This window comes from Rhagoletis zephyria, unplaced genomic scaffold, assembly GCF_001687245.7.
Source record: "Rhagoletis zephyria isolate East Lansing unplaced genomic scaffold, Rhagoletis_zephyria_1.1 Rzeph_scaffold_00175, whole genome shotgun sequence".
NCBI classification, from domain to species: Eukaryota; Metazoa; Arthropoda; class Insecta; order Diptera; family Tephritidae; genus Rhagoletis; species Rhagoletis zephyria.
The window spans coordinates 148823-170446 of NW_016157259.1; the positions used below are offsets into that span (position 1 = coordinate 148823).

General features: G+C 38.9%; 1 protein-coding gene across 6 annotated transcripts in view; it reads right to left on the minus strand.

The window, feature by feature from the left end:
- Zyx (lipoma-preferred partner zyxin) overlaps nt 1–21624 on the minus strand; it is a 305332-nt gene that overhangs the window by 61138 nt on the left and 222570 nt on the right. For 5 of the 6 annotated variants that reach the window (XM_017608115.1, XM_017608122.1, XM_017608135.1 and 2 more), the window contains one exon: nt 20004–20352. In XM_017608115.1, the coding sequence (XP_017463604.1) occupies nt 20004–20352 (349 nt within the window). Of the gene's footprint in view, nt 1–19999; nt 20353–21624 lie in introns of all 6 variants that reach the window. The other variant, XM_017608128.1, reaches the window with a different exon arrangement.

The following is a 21624-nucleotide window of genomic DNA, read 5'->3' on the forward strand; positions in this document are numbered from 1 at the left end:
AGGATGCCAACCAGATGTTGGGCGATATGAACCTCAAGGTTACCGCGGACGAAGAGGTCGCTGAAGGTGCCAACCAGGTGCAGGCAGGCACAGGACCAGGTAACAATGCCGATAAAGTCGATGAAAGTGGTTCAGGCAAATCTTAGGCACTCTAAGGCTGCCTCGGACAAGCTCCTGGTCTTCCTAAGGGAGGAAGACATCGACATCTCGTTGATACAGGAACCTTGGGTAAGGGACCTAGAGGTTAAGGGACTCACTGACGCCCGCTATAACCTCTTCTACACTAGTATATCAGGTAAACCCCGCGCGTGTGTATTGGTTAAAAAACATATTAAAGCTTTCTTATGTTCCAATTTCAGCTCACCGGATACTACAGTCGTCAACTTGGAGTTGATGAATAAACAAAGCTGTCTTATATCATCCGTATACATGGCGCACGACAGGCCGTGTCCGCCACAGGAAGTCGTCACTTTACAAAGGCTAGCAGGAGCTAGTCCAGTGTTACTCGGCTGCGATGCCAATTCACGGCATACATTATGGTGCAGCTCGGAAACCAACGAAAGAGGTGAGTCGCTATTTCAATTTATTATTGATTCTACGTTTAGGATTTGTAATAGAGGTAGTACTCCCACCTTCATATTTCCTAGTACCTCTGATTTTTGCGTTTGGGAAGAGGTCCTAGACTTAACTCTGCTGACCGGGGGGAGCCTAAAGGTCAATAAATGGAGAGTATCCGACGAAGAGACCCTCTCGGACCACCGTCGGATACTCTTTGAGCTAAATATTGCGGCGGATACGCCTATTCCCTTTAGAAACCCTCGTAAAACAGATTGGGACCTATTTCAAAAGGTTATTGGAAAAGAATTGAAGAAACTACCAGTTGAAGACATTCCTACAAGAGGCGAGCTGGACGCCAAAGCGGACAGCCTGAATAAGGATTTCGGAAAGGCCCTTACGAAGGTATGTCCGCTGAGGTATGGCAAGAAAGCGCGCACATCTTGGTGGAATGAGAACCTTACAGCGCTACGGAAGCAAGTAAGAAAATCCTTCAACGAATGCTACATGATTAAGGTATGGGACCTATACAGAGAGAACCTAAAGAAATACAAAAAAACGATACGGGACGCCAAGGAGGCGTCCTGGAGGGAATTCTGCGAATCCATCGATGATACCAACGAATCTGCGAGATTAAGCAAAATCCTTGCCAAAGGGCACTCACAGCCAACATATATAAAAAGGTCAGATGGTTCATGGACCGAGTCGGCTGGGGAGTCGCTGGATATCCTTCTGAATACACATTTTCCAGGGTGCAAAATCGACGTAGTGGAAACCGATGCCCCAGACCATATACCAACCCTCTCCGAAGACCTCTTAGAGGAGCTACTAGAGAGGGAAAAGATAAAATTTGCTATCTTCAGCTTCTCACCCTATAAATCACCGGGTATGGACGGAATACTACCAGTCATGCTTCAGAAAGCTTCTGAGATGGTCATTCCAGTCCTAGAAACAATTTTTAGAGGGTGCCTAATACTGAACCACGTTCCGTTAAGCTGGAGGAAGATTAAGGTAATTTTTATTCCTAAAGCGGGAAAACGGGGTCATGACAATGCTAAAGATTTCCGACCAATAACCCTAATGTCCTTCGTGCTCAAGACGTTTGAGAGGCTGTTGGATCTGTATGTTAGGGAAAAGATGTCCAATTTATCATGCTCTCAACATGCGTACTTGAAAGGGAAGTCAACGGAGACTGCCCTACATGAAGTGGTACGTACAATTGAGAGTTCGCTCTACTATAAGCAATTTACAATGGAGATTTACAATGGACGTTTTGAACGTCCTTCTTGACTTATTACCTATAGATATCTTCATCGAGAATTCAGCTGCTAACAGCGCCATCAGACTGCGTGCCCTGGGGCTCTGGAAGGAAAGACCGTTCGGGCACGGTTCCATCCTAGACGCAATACCGTCTGAAATTAAAGCGCTGCCCACTGACTATATCCTGTCGAAGACCTGGGTTCACCACAAACCCCGCACGAAATTCCCAAGCCGCAGTGACTGGAAACAGGAAGATTTCGAGTACTTGCAGGGCTTAACTGTCTTTACGGATGGGTCAAAGATGGAATGCGGGGTTGGTGCTGGGGTCTTCATTGAGCAATATAACCTAAAATTATCCTTCCGCCTACCAGACTATGCAAGCGTCTTCCAGGCCGGAACTTTTGCTATTAAGGAGGCAGTAAGGTACATCAAAGACAATGTACCCGCGAGAACGCAAGTGAACATCCTCTCGGATAGCCAAGCGGCTATTCAGGCACTTTCCTCTAACTCTGTTAGATCTCAGCTAGTGGATGAATGTAGGAGAGAGCTGGCCTATATCTCTGATCAATACGAAATTACCGTAATATGGGTCCCGGGACATAGGGGCATCTACGGAAACGAGGCAGCGGACGAACTAGCAAGGAGCGGCTCCGCACTGGATATGTCCCACGCGGTGGACATGGGCGCCTCGCTCAGGGAGATTAAGACAAAAATTACCGAATTTTATCATTCGAAGGCCAGGCAGAGGTGGAACTGCACAGGATCCTACAGAATTGCCCGACAGGCCTGGGTGTCCTACGACCCACTCAAAACCAAAGCTCTCTTAGGAATGAGCAAAACAAATGCCTACAAACTTACTGCAGTGTGCACAGGGCACTGGCCCGTTGGGGTACATGCCGAAAGGATAGGACTGCCCTTCAATAGGTTCTGTCGCAGCTGCGATGACCCGGGCTCAAAAGAGGCAGTCGAACACTTGCTGTGCGAGTGTCCAGCGCTCGCAAGGATGAGGCTAAATACACTCGGCAAACCATTCCTGCAGAATATTTCAGAGTGCAGCGGCTTATTAAAGCCGCCAAATGGCTGTAGGTTGCACGAGTTGTGGAATCAAAATGGCAAACTTGCTAATTGCTTGTCACCTGAGTGACAATCCACTTAAACCAACCAATCAACCAATCCTTGCCTGACTCTTGGCGGCTGGTCTTAAAGTAAATCTGGAAAAAACACAGTTCTTAAGAACAAGTGTGGAATTCCTTGGATATATTGTGACCTCTGAAGGGATACTGCCAGATCCAATAAAGTAGTTTCCATAAAAAATATGCTCCTTCCATGCAATTTAAAGGAGCTTAAGAGCTTTCTAGGACTAACGTCATATTACAGAAAATTCATACGCGATTATGCAAAAATCGCAAAACCTCTAACTAATCTTACTAGAGGTGAGCACGCACAGGTAAAAGCGACCCAGTCTAAAAAAGTTCCAATATCCCTGAACGAAGAAGCCTTAAAGGCATTTGAAGATCTCAAAGAAGTGTTGACGACCTCCGAAGTCCTGACCTTCCCCAACTTCGAAAAAGCCTTTAATCTAACAACTGATGCCTCCGATTTCGCGATTGGTGCGGTACTCTCGCAGGACTACGATGGCAAGGACAAACCCATTGCGTTTATTTCACGAAGTCTAACCACCACAGAAGAAGGGTACGCGACGAATGAAAAAGAAATGCTTGCTATCGTTTGGGCACTGGACAACCTCCGAAATTACCTGTACGGCGCTAAAAAAAATACGAATATTTACAGACCATCAGCCACTACTCTTTTCACTTAGCAACCGTAATTACAACGCCAAGCTGAAGCGTTGGACATCCAGAATAGAGGAATACAACTACGAACTTATATACAAGCCAGGGAAATCCAATGTCGTGGCTGATGCTCTTTCGCGATTAAAAACGCAGGTAAACCACCTGACATCCTCTTCTGAAATCGCCAGCCAAAATGCAACAATGGGTTCAATAGCAGATTCTGCCAGCGAGAGCAGTTCAACCGGCGACACCATTCACATTGCTGAACATGACACTGAATGTGTTTAGGAACCAGATTGTGTTCGGGGCAGGCTGCATATATGCGAGGAGCCCACTCCCGGTTATCTTCGGCACTACCTAGTAATTGAGGGAATCAGCGAGCAACAGCTCGTTAATGTACTCAAGGAAAAACTGAAACCAGATGTAATCAATGCCATAAAAATGCCAGAAACTCACTTAGGGATGCTTCAGGCGGTGTATTTAGAACATTTTATGCATGATAAGGTCCGGGTAGCTCAGACTCTTGTAGAAGATCTGCGAAACCCTGATAGAAGATGTGAAGTCATATGGGAAGAGCATAGGAGAGCGCATCGAAATGCTACTGAGAATAGGAAACAAACTTTAGAGCGATACTACTTTCCAAAAATGAGCAGTACAATTCGAAATTATATTATGTCCTGTGAAACGTGTAGGGTTAGCAAGTATGATAAGCACCCAAACAGGCCAGAGCTACAAAGCACACCAATCCCATCATGTCCTTGTGAAATCATCCACGTAGTTTTTTTTGACATAGAAGGAGAACAATTTTTAAGCTGTATAGACAAATTGTCAAAATTTGCAAAACTTTTCCACGTTAGGAACAGATCAAGTTTGCACCTAAAACAAAGAACGGTAAAACTTTTGCCCTATTTTACCACCCCAAAAGTATTAGTGACCGACAACGAAAGGGGGCTAGTTAGCCCGATAATACAAAACTTATTAGAATCCTTAGGAATCCATCACAAAGAAGCCAGGTAAATGGTCAAGTTGAGAGGCTCCATTCTACCCTTATCGAAATATTTAGATGTCTAAAATCAGTTAACCCGAATTTCAAGACGAAGGAGCTAGTTAACATTGCGGTAGACCGCTACAACAACTCAATTCACTTGGTTACAAACTGAAAACCCAGCGAAGTATTCTTTATCGCTCAAGGGCCTCCAACTACCAGGAACTTTTAGATTAAAGTAGGAAAATGAACAAATATTTAAAAACATTTCTGAAAAAGAAACAGATTGCCCAGATTCGAAGGCATAATAAGAGAAGGTCCCTACCAGAACGTTATGACGAAAACGACGTCATATACGTAAGGGACAAACAAATAAAGGGTAAACAAAAACCTCTCTTTAAGAAGGAAGTTATGGCCAAAGACAATGAGGTCACAGTATCCACCCTTAGCTCAAAATTTATTTAAAGAACTTCGTGAAAGACAACAATTAAATATGTATTGCTAGACACCTGATAACCCAGGATAATTTTTAAGTTCTTAAAAGACATTACTCTACTCTAAGCTTCCTGCAGTGGGCCATGAGAAAACCGTCATCTTTAAGGTATAGTCCAACCTTTCACAATATCTGGTATTAATCTTAATCTGAAACGCAATAATCATTGAAACTTGGCGCCCTTTATGGTGAAAAGCATTTAATATCACACTTTCAAACTAAAGCTTTCTTAACCCTAGAAGCCTAATCTATTTGGGAGTAACGTAAAGCCTTAACATACGCCCTAAAGGCTTATGTACTTAAAAGATAACCTGTGAGCTAAAATATACTTAGTCCTGCCTTATTTGTTAAAGAATATTGCAGTTGTGAGTTTGACTAATAATAAAACATAGTTTTATTAATAAAAACTATAACCACATTTATTTAAAACAACAAAATAAAAAGTAGATTTTGTGTCAAAATTAAAAAAAAGACCATTCCGTATACGCCCCGCGGACGTAGATTATACTTTTAGGGTTAGCCCTTTCAGTACAAAAATTCAACCATTGATTCATTTTAAAAATCACATACAAAAATGTGTAAAGCTTTGAGGTTTGCGGTCATTCAGGGTCCTTTTTAATGGTCAGTGATATCCGAGGTGTTTAAAAAAGAAAGGGATCTCAGCTAGAGCTCAGCTAGATCCATGGCTAGAGAAAATATTGCACATGATTTAAAAGCAGATTTTGAAAAAAGATGTACGGATTTGAAATTATTTAAATTGGCATACTTCATAAACGATTTTTTATGTTACATAATTGAGGATGCATTTACAATATCCGAAATACTCCTTTTTAAGAAAAGCAAAAGAAGAAAAGTTGATGTTTTTGGTACAACGTATAACTGTGAGTCTTTGTACTCTACAATAACATTCGTAAAGTAAAAATACCGTTCACAATTAGTTGCTTTCGCGTACCTGTTAATTATTGAAGGTTATAAAAATTATCAGCTTTTTGTGTTCGCGTACGCAAAAAACTTGCAAAGTAGGGAAATTGAGAGAGCAAAATGACATTTCATTTGAGGGAAATCTGCTAGTTTCTGCTGGAAAAATTTTTGCCAACAGCAATTTGCCTACAAGAAACTAGCTGATCAAAAACTGCTGGTTGGAATTTACGTAAATCACTAAATTGAATTTGATGGTTTGGAAGTTAAAATAGTAAAATGCGACTAATTAAACTTATAAGAAGTAATTGTTCGCTTAGTCCGTGAACTGTGTCAGGATAAGGCTTCGAGATTTGTTTTCTTACGTTTTAAATTTTTTTGAATGTAAACAATATTTCTATCAGCTGTTCGTCTAATTTGCAAGTTTCTGAAAATTTTCTGTTCGCGTACTATTTTCGATATTTTTCTCTTGTGAGATAACAGATGACATTTCGCCGGAATTTCGCTGTTGGACATTTTTTACTGGAGATTTTAAACAAACGTACCTATTGACTATCCAACATTTAACAGAATTGGTACGAACGGCTTTAACTGACCTAACACCAGATTTTGAAAATCTCGCCAAAGGGATCTTTTGAATCTTACGTACAATAGAATAATAATAAAATTAATGTTTTTCATATCTAATAATAATTTTGTTTAAAAATAAATTTTTTCTTTTCTGGTTCTTTTTTTGTGGCTCTTTGTAGAATTTAGAACTTAGATGTGGCTCTTTTCGGCCTCGGCCTTGCCCACGCCTGCTATATACATTTTCATACAAGGCAGGATTAAACAGTATTAAAAATATGCTGCAGAAACACAACAGTGTTGTTTGCTGAGCTAAGAATCACTGACATGCTATAACAGTATGTTTGAGATGGAATGACATGGCATAGCAATGCATGACATTTTTGAAAATGACATTTTAATAGATACGTTGGGAAGAAGTTAAGAAAATGCTTAAATTTATATTTTGTTACCTACTTCACCGATTTGAAATCTGAAAACTATACCTTTCATGAGCATGAAATGGTATTATAACTTTGGTGCGATATTTGTAAGTACCAGAATAAGAAGAGATAGACTCATGAAAATGAGTACTTATGTATGTGACCAGAACATCGAGCTGAGCCGACTTAGGCATATGGCAACCGAACTTCAGTTGGGTGGCCACTGGCTGAAATGGTTTTATAGATGGCAACTGCAAGCTGGCAACTGAGTTGCTATATTGGTAACTGCATTTTTGTGGTCGCTGTGGTAATAATCGAAGATTGTATACCTACATATAAGGTAAACTTCAAAGCCTGGGGGGGCGGAACACGAATTTCGACAAATGATCTAGACATACAAAGACATACACATTACCATCACAAATACGAGGAAACGGACCCATAAAATCTATAAACAAACGCTGAAAAGGTCGTTCTGTTATATGCTGTTTGCCCATTAACGATCTCTTAATAACATTTAGTATTTTGTTTGTCTTACTAACTTCACAATCTTTTATGTGGGCGCATACGCCGGCTACCATCCCAGGCCATTAGTATTTATCGCGCAGTCGTGCCAAGGTTTTGTGGATACTACCAAGAGAGTTCTCAAAGGAAGCGTTGGCCTCGTCAGTCATCTTAAACTTTTTGATTTTGTCTTTTGAGAGGCAGTCGTGCAGCGGATCCGCAATGGTGGCATAATCCTGGATAAATCGACGGTACCAACCTGACATGCCCAGGAATCGCCGACTACGTAATCAAGATTCCTTTAATCACCAATGAGACCTGTGAGCTCCAGCTACTATTGGACTTTTCGATGACTCCCATGCTCAGCATTCGGTCGAGTTCAGCATACACTAGTTTTTGTATGGCCGGCGAAATCGGGTAGTGACGCTACTTAACTGGCAGATTCTCGTTAGTTACCTCAATAACATCCTCTTCTAGCTTTGTCTGGCCTAACCCTAACGCTACAAATGAGGGAAACTGGGATTTCACCCATTCCAATGCGCTCGTCTGTTCAGATGTCAGAACTCGTTGCACGGCATCGAAGGAGCTAGCATCATTTACACCCCCATTCATTCCTTTGCTTACAACACTCATTTCAAAAGCTAACCAGAAGTCGATACCTAAATACACCTCTTGTTGAAGACCAGGTACTATTAAAAATTCTAATTCCCTTGTTTGATTGTCCCGCAACACTGGTAACTTGATGGCTCCAACTACAGCAGTCTTTCCTCCATTAGCTGTCTTAATATTCTGTCCCCTGATTTGCAGAATCATATTTTCTTTATCTTTCAATAGCAAATTTGCGTTCTATCCTAAACAGCTAGCACCAGCACCGGAATCCAGTAGGGCTAACACATCGTAACACATCTCCGGGTTGCCCATTTCCCGGCTAAAGTTCCCGGTTATTTCCGCCAGACTGGAGTTTCCCTTACTTTTATAAACACAAAAGGACGAATCACCACCAAAAGCAAAACACAGCATGTTATAAAATGACGACTTACACTTGGTTTCTCTTTGGACCTCAGCCGGGTTTTTCGTATAGTGGTCCACCGGCATGCCGCAAGAGAAACACAACATTAAGTGAAAGGGTGAAGGACAAAAGGATTTAATGGTGGACTTGGATGCCTTAGGACAAACAGATGTGGACATGGACGTAGTATCACAGTTCTTCACTGGGAGGGAGTGTTGTGGTTTCCTATCAAGTTTGTTCCTATCAAACGCTTCTAACATTTTATCTCCTGTGTTCTCTACTAGCTCTATTTCTAACTCATTTACGGCTCTAGCCCTACTCTTGTTCACCTTCGCCAGAGTTTCCATTTTGGACGCGAACGTCAAATTGGCTAAGTATGCCTTTAGGTTACCCCTTATTATTCCTACCATCTGCTTCTAAGGGACTCAGCAGTCTTGAAATGGTTTAGCAGCTCGCATTTCATCTCGAAATATCCAAATTCGGGATTATCCGCTTGGTCCTCAAGTACCTGCCAATACCATTTCAAGGCGCCGCCGGAAACCAGACAGTTAAAGTCCGTGAAAAGCTGGAAGAAAGAGATGTTATTTTGATCCCTCAACTTTTAAACGCGAAAAGTAAAACTTTCTACGCTCATTCCTTTACTAGTGCCGTCGAATTCAATATGCCACTTCTCGAGGTCGACTTTCTTCCACCTTGGTGGCTTACGTTCGTCGTGTGCAGGCCTCTCATTATTTCTACTACCAGCACCCTCGTTTTCCCGATTTCTTGTTGAGTTTATGCATTGGTGGAGCGATGGTCCAGTGCTTGGGCTGACGTCTCCATTTCAGCAAGCCGGCCGCTAAGGCTCGCAACATCATCTCTCATATGCCGCACCTCGTTCATGCACTGCGACCGCATTTCATTTTTTTGCATCATCATAGCCGTTAATCGGCTCAGTTGCTCAAGGCTTGTCGCAGTGCCGGCAGGCTCACTCCTCTGAGCTTTTGAACCAGCAGCTGCCGAGTCGCTGGGTGGATTGCTCTCTACAGGGTCATCACTTCTCGCACCTCCCAAAGAACCACTTTGCGACATTTGGAAAAGCAGATAAACTTTTTGCGAGAAACTAAGGCTACTACTATGTTCCTCAACCGAAATTTCGTTTGTGATGGATACGCAGTTTGGTCGCTCAGATTCGATCGTGCCAAAAATTCTACCAGCGCACCTATTAAAAAAATCAGCAGCAACGAAATCCACCGGCCGTTCAATCCCAGTGTCAATTTGATTAAAAATTGAACCCACGACCTGGTTTTCAAGGGCGCGAAAATAACTCATGGTAACTGGCCTGTTTAAATCAAAAATCCCTAAACCACGTACTATCCTTCTTTCACTCTCTTGCTCCTCAGACATTCAACCGCTCTCACTACCGAATTTGTCTTCAAGTCGACTCGCAGACAAACTTATAAAACACAAAACAAAACTAATTCAAAACCCAACAGCAACAACTCAGACGAAAACAAAACAAAATCCAAAATCTCAAAAATAAAATATGAAAATTATAAAATATTAACCAAACGATAATACTAATAATAATGGAAAAAAATAACCCTAATAATACAAACTTCAGATAGATTCAACGAGTCCAAAAGGTTGTTAATACAATTCAAAACTTCCGAATCTAACCAAATTATTATTATTTTCCTTCTAATGTGGCAACTAAAATTCAAGGGGCCATCAAATTATGTATGAATTCATAAAGGTGAAACTAAGTCTAAAACTGCTAATTTCAAAAAAAAAACTTAATCCAGGCACAATTCAAACTAAAGGAGCAGTATACCTATATACACTCACCAAAGAAAAAGATAAATAAGTATAATGAAACTGATTTCAAATTAAAGGAATCACAAACTCAATGGACCTTCAAAACTTATAATAAATCTTAGAAAATTTACACCAAAAATTCAAAACTTCAAAGATATTATCATTTCATAGTATTACCACACGAAAATCTAACAGATATAATCGATACGATGTACTAAAAAAACTAAACTGAGTTTAAAACTGCAAACTTTGAAAATAAACTGATAATAAAGATAAAAAGATAATAATAATAATAATAAAATTAATAAATTCAAGAATTCAGAACGAACCAAAAATGAATTACGATAAATTTCAATAAAAGACATCAAAATATTTTATTATTTCTGAGCGTGTTTATTCAACAAAAAAAAAGAAAGTAAACAGAAATGTTATCGCAAAAAAATAATATGTATGTTATGTATTCGTATGGTTATATGCAGGCAATAAAAACATGGATTAGATAAAAGTAATATAAATACATGATGAAATATTTAAATATAAATATAAACAAGAAAAAAACTTAAAATGTATTGAAAACTTCAGGTATTAAAATTTTGCTTGTTTAAAGGTTCAGGCACTTTATATGTTCTTCGCTGTGTATAATATTTCGCAGTATTGTTTACAAAAAATATATCGATGGATCTGTTTTATTGGTGTGTGCGGTGTTGCGCCGCGGAGGTTATAGCGGGAGTAATAAGTCCGTACTTCCCATGTCCGAAGTCGAGTCGAGACCTCTGTTTAACGTATCAGTGTGATCCTATTGCTACTTACATAAGTATCCATTCATAAGCATATGTACACACTTAAATAGGTATTATAAACAATAGAAAATCAATTAATTCCACAACAAAAAAATCGAAGGTCCCCAAAATGGAATAAGCAAGAAAAGCAAATATTACTTACTTAAGCAAATCCTAAACTTATGCCTGTCTAAAAAAAAATCAACAATCTTGCTAAAACTGGTTTTTACTCGCAATTCTATGATTAAATTGTAATGTTTGCCCGTGTGTATATATATATATATATATATATATATATATTTATTAGGGCGGGTCAAATTTTTTGCATCAAAGGCACATCGCGATTATGGCTATTTGGGTTATTTCAAGCATTTTTGCCCAAGAAACCATAGGTCTAAAATGAATTTCGAGCCAGCGATTTTTTCTATCTAGTTTATTTTTCCAAAAATTGGCTCACCTGTTGAAACAGCTGTATTGAAAACTAGCCAAAATGTGTATCTGGGGATTTTTGGGGCCGAGGAATCCATCTCTGGTATTAATGTTTTCTTTTGAGAGCCGCCAGAGGCCGCTTCCGTAATTTTTTTTTTTTGGATTTTAACGCCTTTTTTCGAAAATCGACAACATTTTTGCAAAAATCCACGAAGTTGGACCTTCTCATAATGCAATTTCAATTTTTAAATAGTCTAAAATATTCAGCGTTGCAAAATAGGGAGAAGGGAGGTATATTCATGCACAACTAATATCGATTTTATTCAATTTAGGACAAAAAATTCGTTTTTTTTTTTTCATTTGTTCTCTGAATTTTACAAACAAATTTTCTTCTTATTTTAATATAATTTTCCTTATTCAAAAATTCAACTTAAAAGATAAAAACATATTAAATGTAAATGAAAAAAACAAACCATTTCTAATGTTTCAGTTTTTAAATACGTATAACGTATTTCTTTTTAATATTATGTTGGTAATACTGTTTATCGACATATTGTATGACAAATGACATGTGTGACAGCATGCGTTTTCATTTTCATACTGTACGTTTTCATTTTCATGCAGTGTTTAATATGTAAAATAAAAAAAAATATAAAAAAATAATAAAAATTTTCAACGCTGAACATTTTCGGCTATTTAAAAATTTAAATTTCATTATGAGAATCAAATTTCGTGGATTTTCGCAGCAATATTGTCGATTTTCTGAAAAAGGCATTGAAATCGAAAAAAAAGTACGGAAGCGGCCTCTGGCGGCTCTCAAAAGAAAAAATTAAGGCCAGAAAGGGATTTCTCGACCCCAAAAACCCCAAGATACACATTTGGTTAGTTTTCAATACAGCTGTTTCAACAGGTGAGCCACTTTTGAAAAAAAAAACGAGATAGAAAAAATCGCTGGCTCGAAATTCATTTTAGCCCTATGGTTTCTTGAGCAAAAATGCTTGAAATAACCCAAATAGCCATAATCGCGATGTGCCTTTGATGCAAAAAATTTGACCCGCCCTAATAAAAATATATATATATATATATATATATAAATATACACGGGCAAACATTACAATTTAATCATAGAATTGCGAGTAAAAACCAGTTTTAGCAAGATTGTTGAAATGAGCCAAATAATAATAATCGTGATGTGCCTCTGTTAATTTTTTTGGGCCTCTACAAATCGACCTGCCCCAATATTTATGTATATATATATATATTTATTAATTTTTTTTTTGAGGCGCCATAACAAGATCACTTGAGTATGTACATGCGTATGTAAAAACTGCTCAAAACATAGGCATGTACATAAATTCGCATGAGTAACTTAATGTCAAAAAAAGTACTCACTCACTTTTTCCGCTCCTTCGTCGATGGTGGTACCAGCATCTCGGAGAAGAGCCTGTGTGGGGGGAAGAAAACCCTACATACGAATATACATCAATTCTCTCATACATAAAAGTACTAGCCTATCGTATCTGTACTAGGAATAGTGTCACTAGTACGACCGATCACTCGATAGCAATCGCGGCAAGTTATTAAATGTGCAAAAAAAGGTGTTTACAAGTAAAATAAGAATTTTTTAAACGCAAAGAAACCAAAGTGAGCTTAAAATTAAGTGATTCGGTATAAAAAAAGTGAAGTCAAATCGTGAATTCAAAATTCACCTCTTTTTGCAAACCTTTACAACCCAATCTCAATGGCCATAAAAAGTTATTACACGTGGGTAAAGGAAACCACAAAAAGGAAATCAAGCAAATGGGGAAAACGTGAACTAAAGCTTATATTGGTTTCTTTGCCCTTTCTGAATTAAAAAAAAACGAAACTTGCCCCCCTATTATGAATTCATACGATACACGATAAATGCTTGCATTCTGCTATCCCGTATTACGAATTGAAGTCTATCGTATGAAATTCGATAGTTAGCGTTTATCGTATATCGTAAAAATGTGATATTGCCAAACGATACCTAACGTCTCAGCGGTTCGATTTCAAACGCTTGCAAGCGGTTCGCCATTTTTAAACGATAGATTGCTGTGCTAGTATACCAAATTAAAATTTGTTAATTATTTTGAGAAATTGGAATAATGTAAGTATTAAAATGAGCAAAAATAGATTATGAACTAGTTATAAACACAATTCAAAAATTTCTTTAGGCCGAGAGTTCTGAGTACCAAGCATCAACTAGAGCGTCTTGCTTCGCTAATGGAGGAGAATACCGACCTCGCAAGAGGAGCTGTCGCGAAACCACGTTGGGAAAAAATTACTCAGGAGCTGAACTCATTAGGACCACCAACACGATCATCAGATGCATGGCAAAGAGTAAGCATATTAGTAGTGCGTATATTTGGAACTGAAAGACTAAAACATTTTATTATTGTAGGTTTGGAACGATTTAAAATACAAAACAAAGAAACAGAGCGCTCACAACCACGCAGAGAATTTAGCAACTGGAGGTGGGCCAAATAACACAGTTCCACTCTCAAATCTGGAAGAGACGGTGAACAGGCTAATGAGCTACACCACTTACAAAAATCCGCCAGGCGAAGAATTTGGAATGGAAAATAATGATGAAAATGAGTCCGTTACGGAAATGGAAATATATTCAGACTACGATATCCCAGGGCCTTCGCGAGTGCAGGGGCGAAATAGCAGTTCTAACCCTAAAAGGAGACTTTGGCCACACTACAAGAGATGAAACAAAGCCTTTCAAATATTGTGGTATACACCAAAAAAACTTACTATATAAAGAAAGATAAATTCGCTATTGATAAGCAGGAAATAGAAAGAGAAGAGATAGGAAAGCGAAGTTAGAACTAAAAAAAAAACCTTCTTGAGATCAAACAGAATATGTATAAAAATTGTTAGTTTTATGTATGTATGTATATATGTAAATTTATAAAGTGTAGTGTAGTGGACTGAATTTATTAATTTGATACATTTACTATTAAGCTACGAATGTGATTTTATTAAAAAAAGTGAATTTTAGTTTGTTTAAGTAAGTTTAGAAAATATAGTGAATAGTGACTGAATTCTTACTTTTAAGCTACGAATGTGATCTTATTTTATATTAAAAAACAATGGGGGTTGAGTTTATACCTGAAGCAAGAAGCTTTATTTTTTTTATAAAAAACCTAAAGAAATATAGTAAAAATCAATTAAAACAAGACAGTACATTTCTTCTGATTTCTTCTGCAGCTTGTCGCATAGGAGCAGTCATTTTCAGAAGTTTCTATTGCAATTTCCGAATTCTCATTTTGAACATCTGCAATATCCTCTTCGTCGTATGGTGAAAATATTATGTAAAGCTGCACAAACATTTATGATCAAAGTGGCTTTTGCAGGAGTGTAGTGAAGTGCGCGAGCACTTAGCAAACAGCGAAACCGACTCTTTAAAACCCCAATCGTCCTTTCAATAATATTCCTTGCTTTAGAGTGCCGTGAGTTATATAAACTTTCTACTGAACCTTCTTCAGGATTCCTGTAAGGTGTTAGCAAATAAGGCGCTAAGGCGTATCCAGCGTCACCTTAAAACATAGAAAGTAAATAAATTAAATTTAAAATGTTTGAGTTACAAGTTGAGTACCTAATAACCAGGTGTTAGAGTCACCACGGTTATACATTGACTCCAATTGTCTTTTTAATCCCGACATTTGAAAAACCATGGAGTCATGTGAAGCGCCGGTGTGCTTGGCATTGATGTATTTTATATATTTAAATCATCACGGGTCTAAAACGGGCGCAAGATTGTAACAGGAAAAAACATTAAACTTAAAATACTTTAAATTATTGTATAGAAATTTCTTTACTTACTAGCATTGCATTTATGCTAAAATACCCTATTCGACAGTAATACAAATGCTGCAAACTTTTTTCTGGTGCCACAATCTTAATGTGGGTTCCGTCAATGCATCCAATTACTCCGGGAATACCACTTGATGCAAAGAAGCTAGATTTTGCTCTTCTCTTTTCTTCCTCAGTATACTTGGAGCTAATCCACTTACTACATAGAGTGGTTTGCAAAGCACTCAATGTTTCTTTCAATACAATGGAAACAGTAGGTTGGGCTAAACCAAGTAACGCCTCATTACCAACACTCTGTAGATATGATCCCTGGGCTACAAATCTTAGAGTTGCGCAGACCTTTATTATATTTGGTATGGATGACTTATTTTTCCGTACACGCAATTTGTTTTCTACTTAATTCAGGATATAAATAACTGCTTCCTTGGAAAGTCGGAAATTCCTCTGAAAAGTAAAAGCGCTTCTTAATAATTAAGCTTTTAAATCTACATTTATGAGCTACCTACAATATAGAATTCATTTCCAGAGGATTCGAAGCATCTCTTAAATTTCTATGCGAGTCTCATTACTTCCTTCATTTAAATTTATAAAAAACGTAATTGTAGAAAAGATGTCCTTTAATTTTTATTTTATTGCTCGTTCTCAATTTTACAAAATAAATTAAACAAAAACCACGGTCATTCACAATAGTGTATCAGTCGGGCGTATGAAAACGACAATACCAATACTGATTTCATACGATACGCTTGCAAGCGTTTATCGTTTATCGTATGGAAATTCATAATAGGGGGGTTGATTTTAGTGATTCAAACTAGAAATGGGCACGGGCCTAAATTTTCAAGCCCGGCCCGGCACGAGTGCAAAATCAACTTTCAAAAACACGCACGAGCCCGCACTATAAGAATTTTAGTGGGGCCCGGCCCAACCCGGCCCGGCACGCGGGACACGTCCCAGCCCGGAAATAAAAAACCAACTTTTATTGTATGTATACATATGTACATATTTTTAATTTTGTGTTTATGTATGTATATTTACTTAAGCGAATCAATTTTTTACATCAAAGATTTGTATAATATATTTTCTGGGAAGCTGAAAAAGTGGAGGGTATTTTATGTACAGATATGTAAACAAAACTACTACGTAGCTAATTTTTTCTATCGGTTCCCAAATATTTATTTTTTTGCTTTTCTTTTATCAAAAGAGTTTTAATATGTACTATTTTTTTTTTTTTGTATAAAAACAAAAGTTTATCTAAATTTGTAGTATTAGCAACGGGCTTTTTCGTGCTTTTGTGAAATTTTACTGAACGCCCATGCACGCACGAGTTCGTGCTGACAGCAAAAATTCTGGCCCGTACCCGCGGGCTTACGCAGGGGCCCGTGCCCATCTCTAATTCAAACCAATAAAATAAAAGTTACAAAAAATATATATAAAAATTCAAACCAAATCAAATCAATATAGAAAATTGATAATTGGCCGATCAAAACGTGCAAAAAAAAAAAAATAGGAAACCGCTATTATACTAATAAATTCCAGTAAAAAAAGATGTGAGAAACTGTGTGGAAAAAAAGAGAAATGTGATCAACTGTGTAAAAACTGAAATCTCATACAAAAAAACTCAAAAAAAAAGGAATAAAGGAAAATGGACGGAAGAAACTAGGTAAGTAATACAAAACCAACTCTTCTCTTAGTAATATTGCTATTTAAAAAAAAACTATATACTTCAAAACTTATATGTACTTTGAAAACTCTCTTAATATCTAAAAAACTCAATAAAACTCCAACTGAGCAAAATTTCGAATGAATACAAGAAAAAAACTCTAACTGAGCAACATTTCGAATGAATACAAGAAAAAAACTCAATAAAACTGGAGTGACTTTTTTTTTCATCCACAGCTGGTAGGGCTGGGGATATTGACGCCATCGATGCTCTGGCTACCACGTGTCTACGAGTAGGTTCGGCTCACTATAGAGCAGGTGGTCAGCTTCTTACGTTGATCCTGGCTTAGACACCAAAATCCGCTTTTGCTGCTGGTTTCTTATGGAAGTGGGTATCTCTCACCAAAGTATCTGCGACTTTCCGACCAGTAGTGGTGGTGCAAAATTTGGTGGTTGGGTATGGGTGACACAGATGTCCATTTTTAGATATATATTACTGTCAACTTTATAACGGCGAAGTTCCTTCCTCCGTGGGGGTCACAATAACTCCTCTATTGTCTCGACTATAGTTAAAGGTAAGTGGAGGTCCTTTTCAATTCCTCGGAGGGCGAAAAAAAACAAAACACACACATTTTAATCGTTATGGTCGGATTTTCGCTATGCTACGCTTATGTACACTTGCATATCACACACATATATTAACATAAACCTTCTGTGCGTACACGTACATAAGCATTTAGTTATGCTTATTTGTTATGGCGGCACTAGTAACGCAAAACACTTGATTTCTACACCTTTAATAGGAATCTTTAGAGCTTACTTCCTATTCCAATTAGCCAAATTCGACGATATCTCCAAATTTTCTTCACCGGACGGTTTGCGATATATGTGCGGGACCGCTAGCTGTGCGGGTTATGGACCGATTTATTTTTATTAATATTTTTTTCACACTATCTTAAGGAAACTTTGCACTTTCACTTGCACGTTCGAATAACATGTCACCACTATAATGAATCCGTTGGTCATCTTTAGGACCTTTTATTCGGGTGTCTAGGTCAACAAAATTTCACTCAGGCGAACCGCAATTCGGCTCAACGGTCCCATGACCAGATACCGCATTCACATTCACACACTCACACCGCTTCACCGATGCATTTGTTGCTAGTGCTACATGTCCCAAACGCTACATATATTGCTGGCGGTACATGATGCAAACTTGACCACAACATATGTTGCCAGCACTTCTGTGGCATTATGGCTACTATGTTTGCACTAACACATGCTCACGCTCACACTTCCGTTCAAGTAAAGGCGTGCGTTTCAAAAGTATCTTGAAGGTTTACAACAAAAGATAATATTTCCTTCTCTAACGGCGGTTTCACATGGGGTTTTATCAAGAATGGGCCAGAGCCCAATATATGTTTTCATCACACGATTTGGCTACCAAGTTATACCAAATTATGTTACTAATATGTGTTCTAAAAGTGAAACAAATCTGATCATAAATATGGTTTTTTAGGATAGCTCTCAATCCCTGCGGCACCTATCGGAAGCCAAACATACTGATCCCTCTAACGAGACAGCAATCATTCAATGCGATTTTAAAATCTGGGAGAAAGTGGTTTCCAATTGAATGATTCTTGCAAATTTATATGTGTATAAAACCAGGTGTATAAAATTCCATCACCTTATAATAATTGGTTCCAGAGATAACCGATATGAGAATTTCAGTTTGTATGGACGGTGCCACGCCCCCTCTTCCAAAATCTACCACTATTCACCATAAGTACGGTATTGACAACATATGTTGCTGTGTCAAATTTCAGGACGTTAGCGTAGGCGGTTCCAGAGATAAGCGATATGAGAATTTCAGTTTGTATGAGCGGTGCCACACCCCCTTTCCCATTGGCTACCACGCTTCGCCATAAGTACGGTATTGACAACATATGTTCCTGTGTCAAATTTCAGAACGTTAACATAGGCGGCTCCAGAGATAAGCGATATGAAAATTTCTGTTTGTACGGGTGGTGCCACGCCCCCCTTCCCGTTATCTACCACTTTTCGCCATAAGTACGTGATTGATATCATAAATAACTGTGCCAAATTTCAGAATGTTAGCACAAGCGGTTCCAGAGATAAGCGATATTTCCCATTGTCTACCACGTTTCGCCATAAGTACGGTATTCACAACATATGTTGCTGTGTCAAATTTCAGGACGTTAGCATAGGCGGTTCCAGAGATAAGCGATATGAGAATTTTATTTTGTATAGGAAGTGCCACGCCCACTTTCCCAGTACCTACCATTTTTCACCGTAAGTACAATCTATGCATCTGTGTTAAGTTTCATTTCCATAATTGGTTTTAGAGATATAGTGGTTTTCACATTTTAGTCTATATGTCAGATGCTACGCCCCCTATGTATCGGGATAAACATTTTTGGATTAGAGGAAGTTATGTCCTTTAAATCGGTGTATGTTTCATTGAAATCGAGCTCATGGTGTCTTCAAAAAAGGGATTGCAAAATTTTCTTGTGGCGTAATAATATATAGAAAATAAAAACTTAATATTACACTCAGAAAGAACGAAGAGTAAAGAAAGGCTCTGCCAGTGAAAAATTTTTGCATAAATTCTTAGCTAAATATTTCTGCTAGCAAAAACTAGTAAAAAGACCTTAAAAATAAACCTTAATTCTATCATGGCGTCACAAAAACCGCTGAGAACAAAATATCGGTACTGCCGATGGTGCTACCTTTGTCTCTCTGCGTCTTGAAGCGACATTATGCGCAGTGTTGCAAACGCAGAAAACTGTTCTGCTGTGAATATGCTCTGGATATGTGCTTCGGGTATTTTTATTTTAATTGGTTTTTGTTAACGAAATCTATTAAACTAGTTAGATGTTTAATGAAGGATAGTACCAGGGTTCCTTATGTAGGTAAAATGAATTTTTACACAGATTGAGTATTTCTTTTGGGATTCGGCAACTTACTTGTGAAAATCGGATATACAATAGTTTTGATTAGTGGCATCTACTGTGAATGGTATACCATCAAGACTCTTTCCACAAATAACACAGGTAAAACATTGAGGATGATACGGCTTGCCAGTCGCACGAAGTATGCGCTCCAATATAGGTCTCATGCATACGGAACATTTTTCTAATGTTTGCAAGTAATCATATTCACAGAACGGCTTTCCATCCAACGCGTAAAAAGGTTTACCCTGTAGATTAATTTTACACTGTGTACACGTAAAGCAAGCAATGTGATATATTTGTTCCATTGCTGTACAGCCTGAGTTTTCTCCTAAAACCCGCTCATTGCATTTAAAACACGTACCTGTAATGAAAAAGAATAGTATATATTCAAATATTAATTCATATAAATGCTTTCCTTAGCAAAAGAATAAGTGGCGTCACACACTGATGTGAACGCCTGTGACTCCCTTTCTGATGAATTTTGTTGCCAGTAAAAGTATCTTAAAATATAAAAATTTAGATTTGGTAGTGTGCATAAGACCTTTTTGTTTCATAAGTATTTCCATTCTTTGTTGCATCACTTCTGTTCTGAACATCGCTCATTTCTCGTGGCATAAACACCTGACTGTGATAGGCATACTTGGCAACCTCAAATGCATGGTTAAAAACCATGCAGCGCCCGTGTGGTTGCCGTGGACTGCACTGCACGTAGATGTAAAGCTTCCAAAACCCCACCTGTATGAGAAGGCCCAAGTGCTCCCCATCTGAGAGCACAACACCATGCTGCTCAAGCAGTTCTAAGTAGGGTGCCACAGACGTGGGCACCCGAACAGACATCTGCTTGTGGCAGAGCCGTCGCTAAGGCTCCGTCTAAAGACATATACAAACCGATGGACGAAGGCCAGATGTTCATAAAACAACCACTGGACCCGACAGTGTACACAAAGCTGGTTCTATGTATCAGAGTGACCCGCGTTTTACCCGACCAAAGGCTGTTGTTTCCGCGATCCAACCCCGTTTAGGTCAGCGAAATTCATCAAACGTTGTTCGATAATGGGGCTACATCTGCTCCGTATCTTTCTACTCAGGGCTGGCATATAGTCAAACCCAGGGCCAGAAATATGCACCTGCTGCGTATGCCAGAGACGATTGCACGCAAACTCCACCTCGGTAGGGTGCAACGCCTGTGACGGGTGGAGTCATCTCCGCACCTGCTCGGGCCTACGTACGCCCCGGCAGTGGACCACGTCATTCGTGGCCCCATGCTGTGCGAATCGGACCGCCTCCACGGCAAACCAGCACTCGCCCGAGCAGCATAACACGTAACACATCCACACCCCAACACGACACAACAATAGACGCACATGCATACGAACACTACAGCACCTCCACCCACACACCGCCGCCGACAACTCTTAGTCCCTCCAAAAATCTGCTCAGTTTGTCAGTCCAGAATATACCGTAACGCGACATCAGTCAGTTGCAACTCCAGCGTTGGCTGGTGCCACTTTAAGGCGTATGCCGGACCCCGCAACCCGCATGATTGGAGGAGTGACTACGTGGCCCCTGCTGTGCTGCCCAACCGCAAATTACCCCCGCGACGCCGCCCACCACCACCACCACAAGGCAGCAC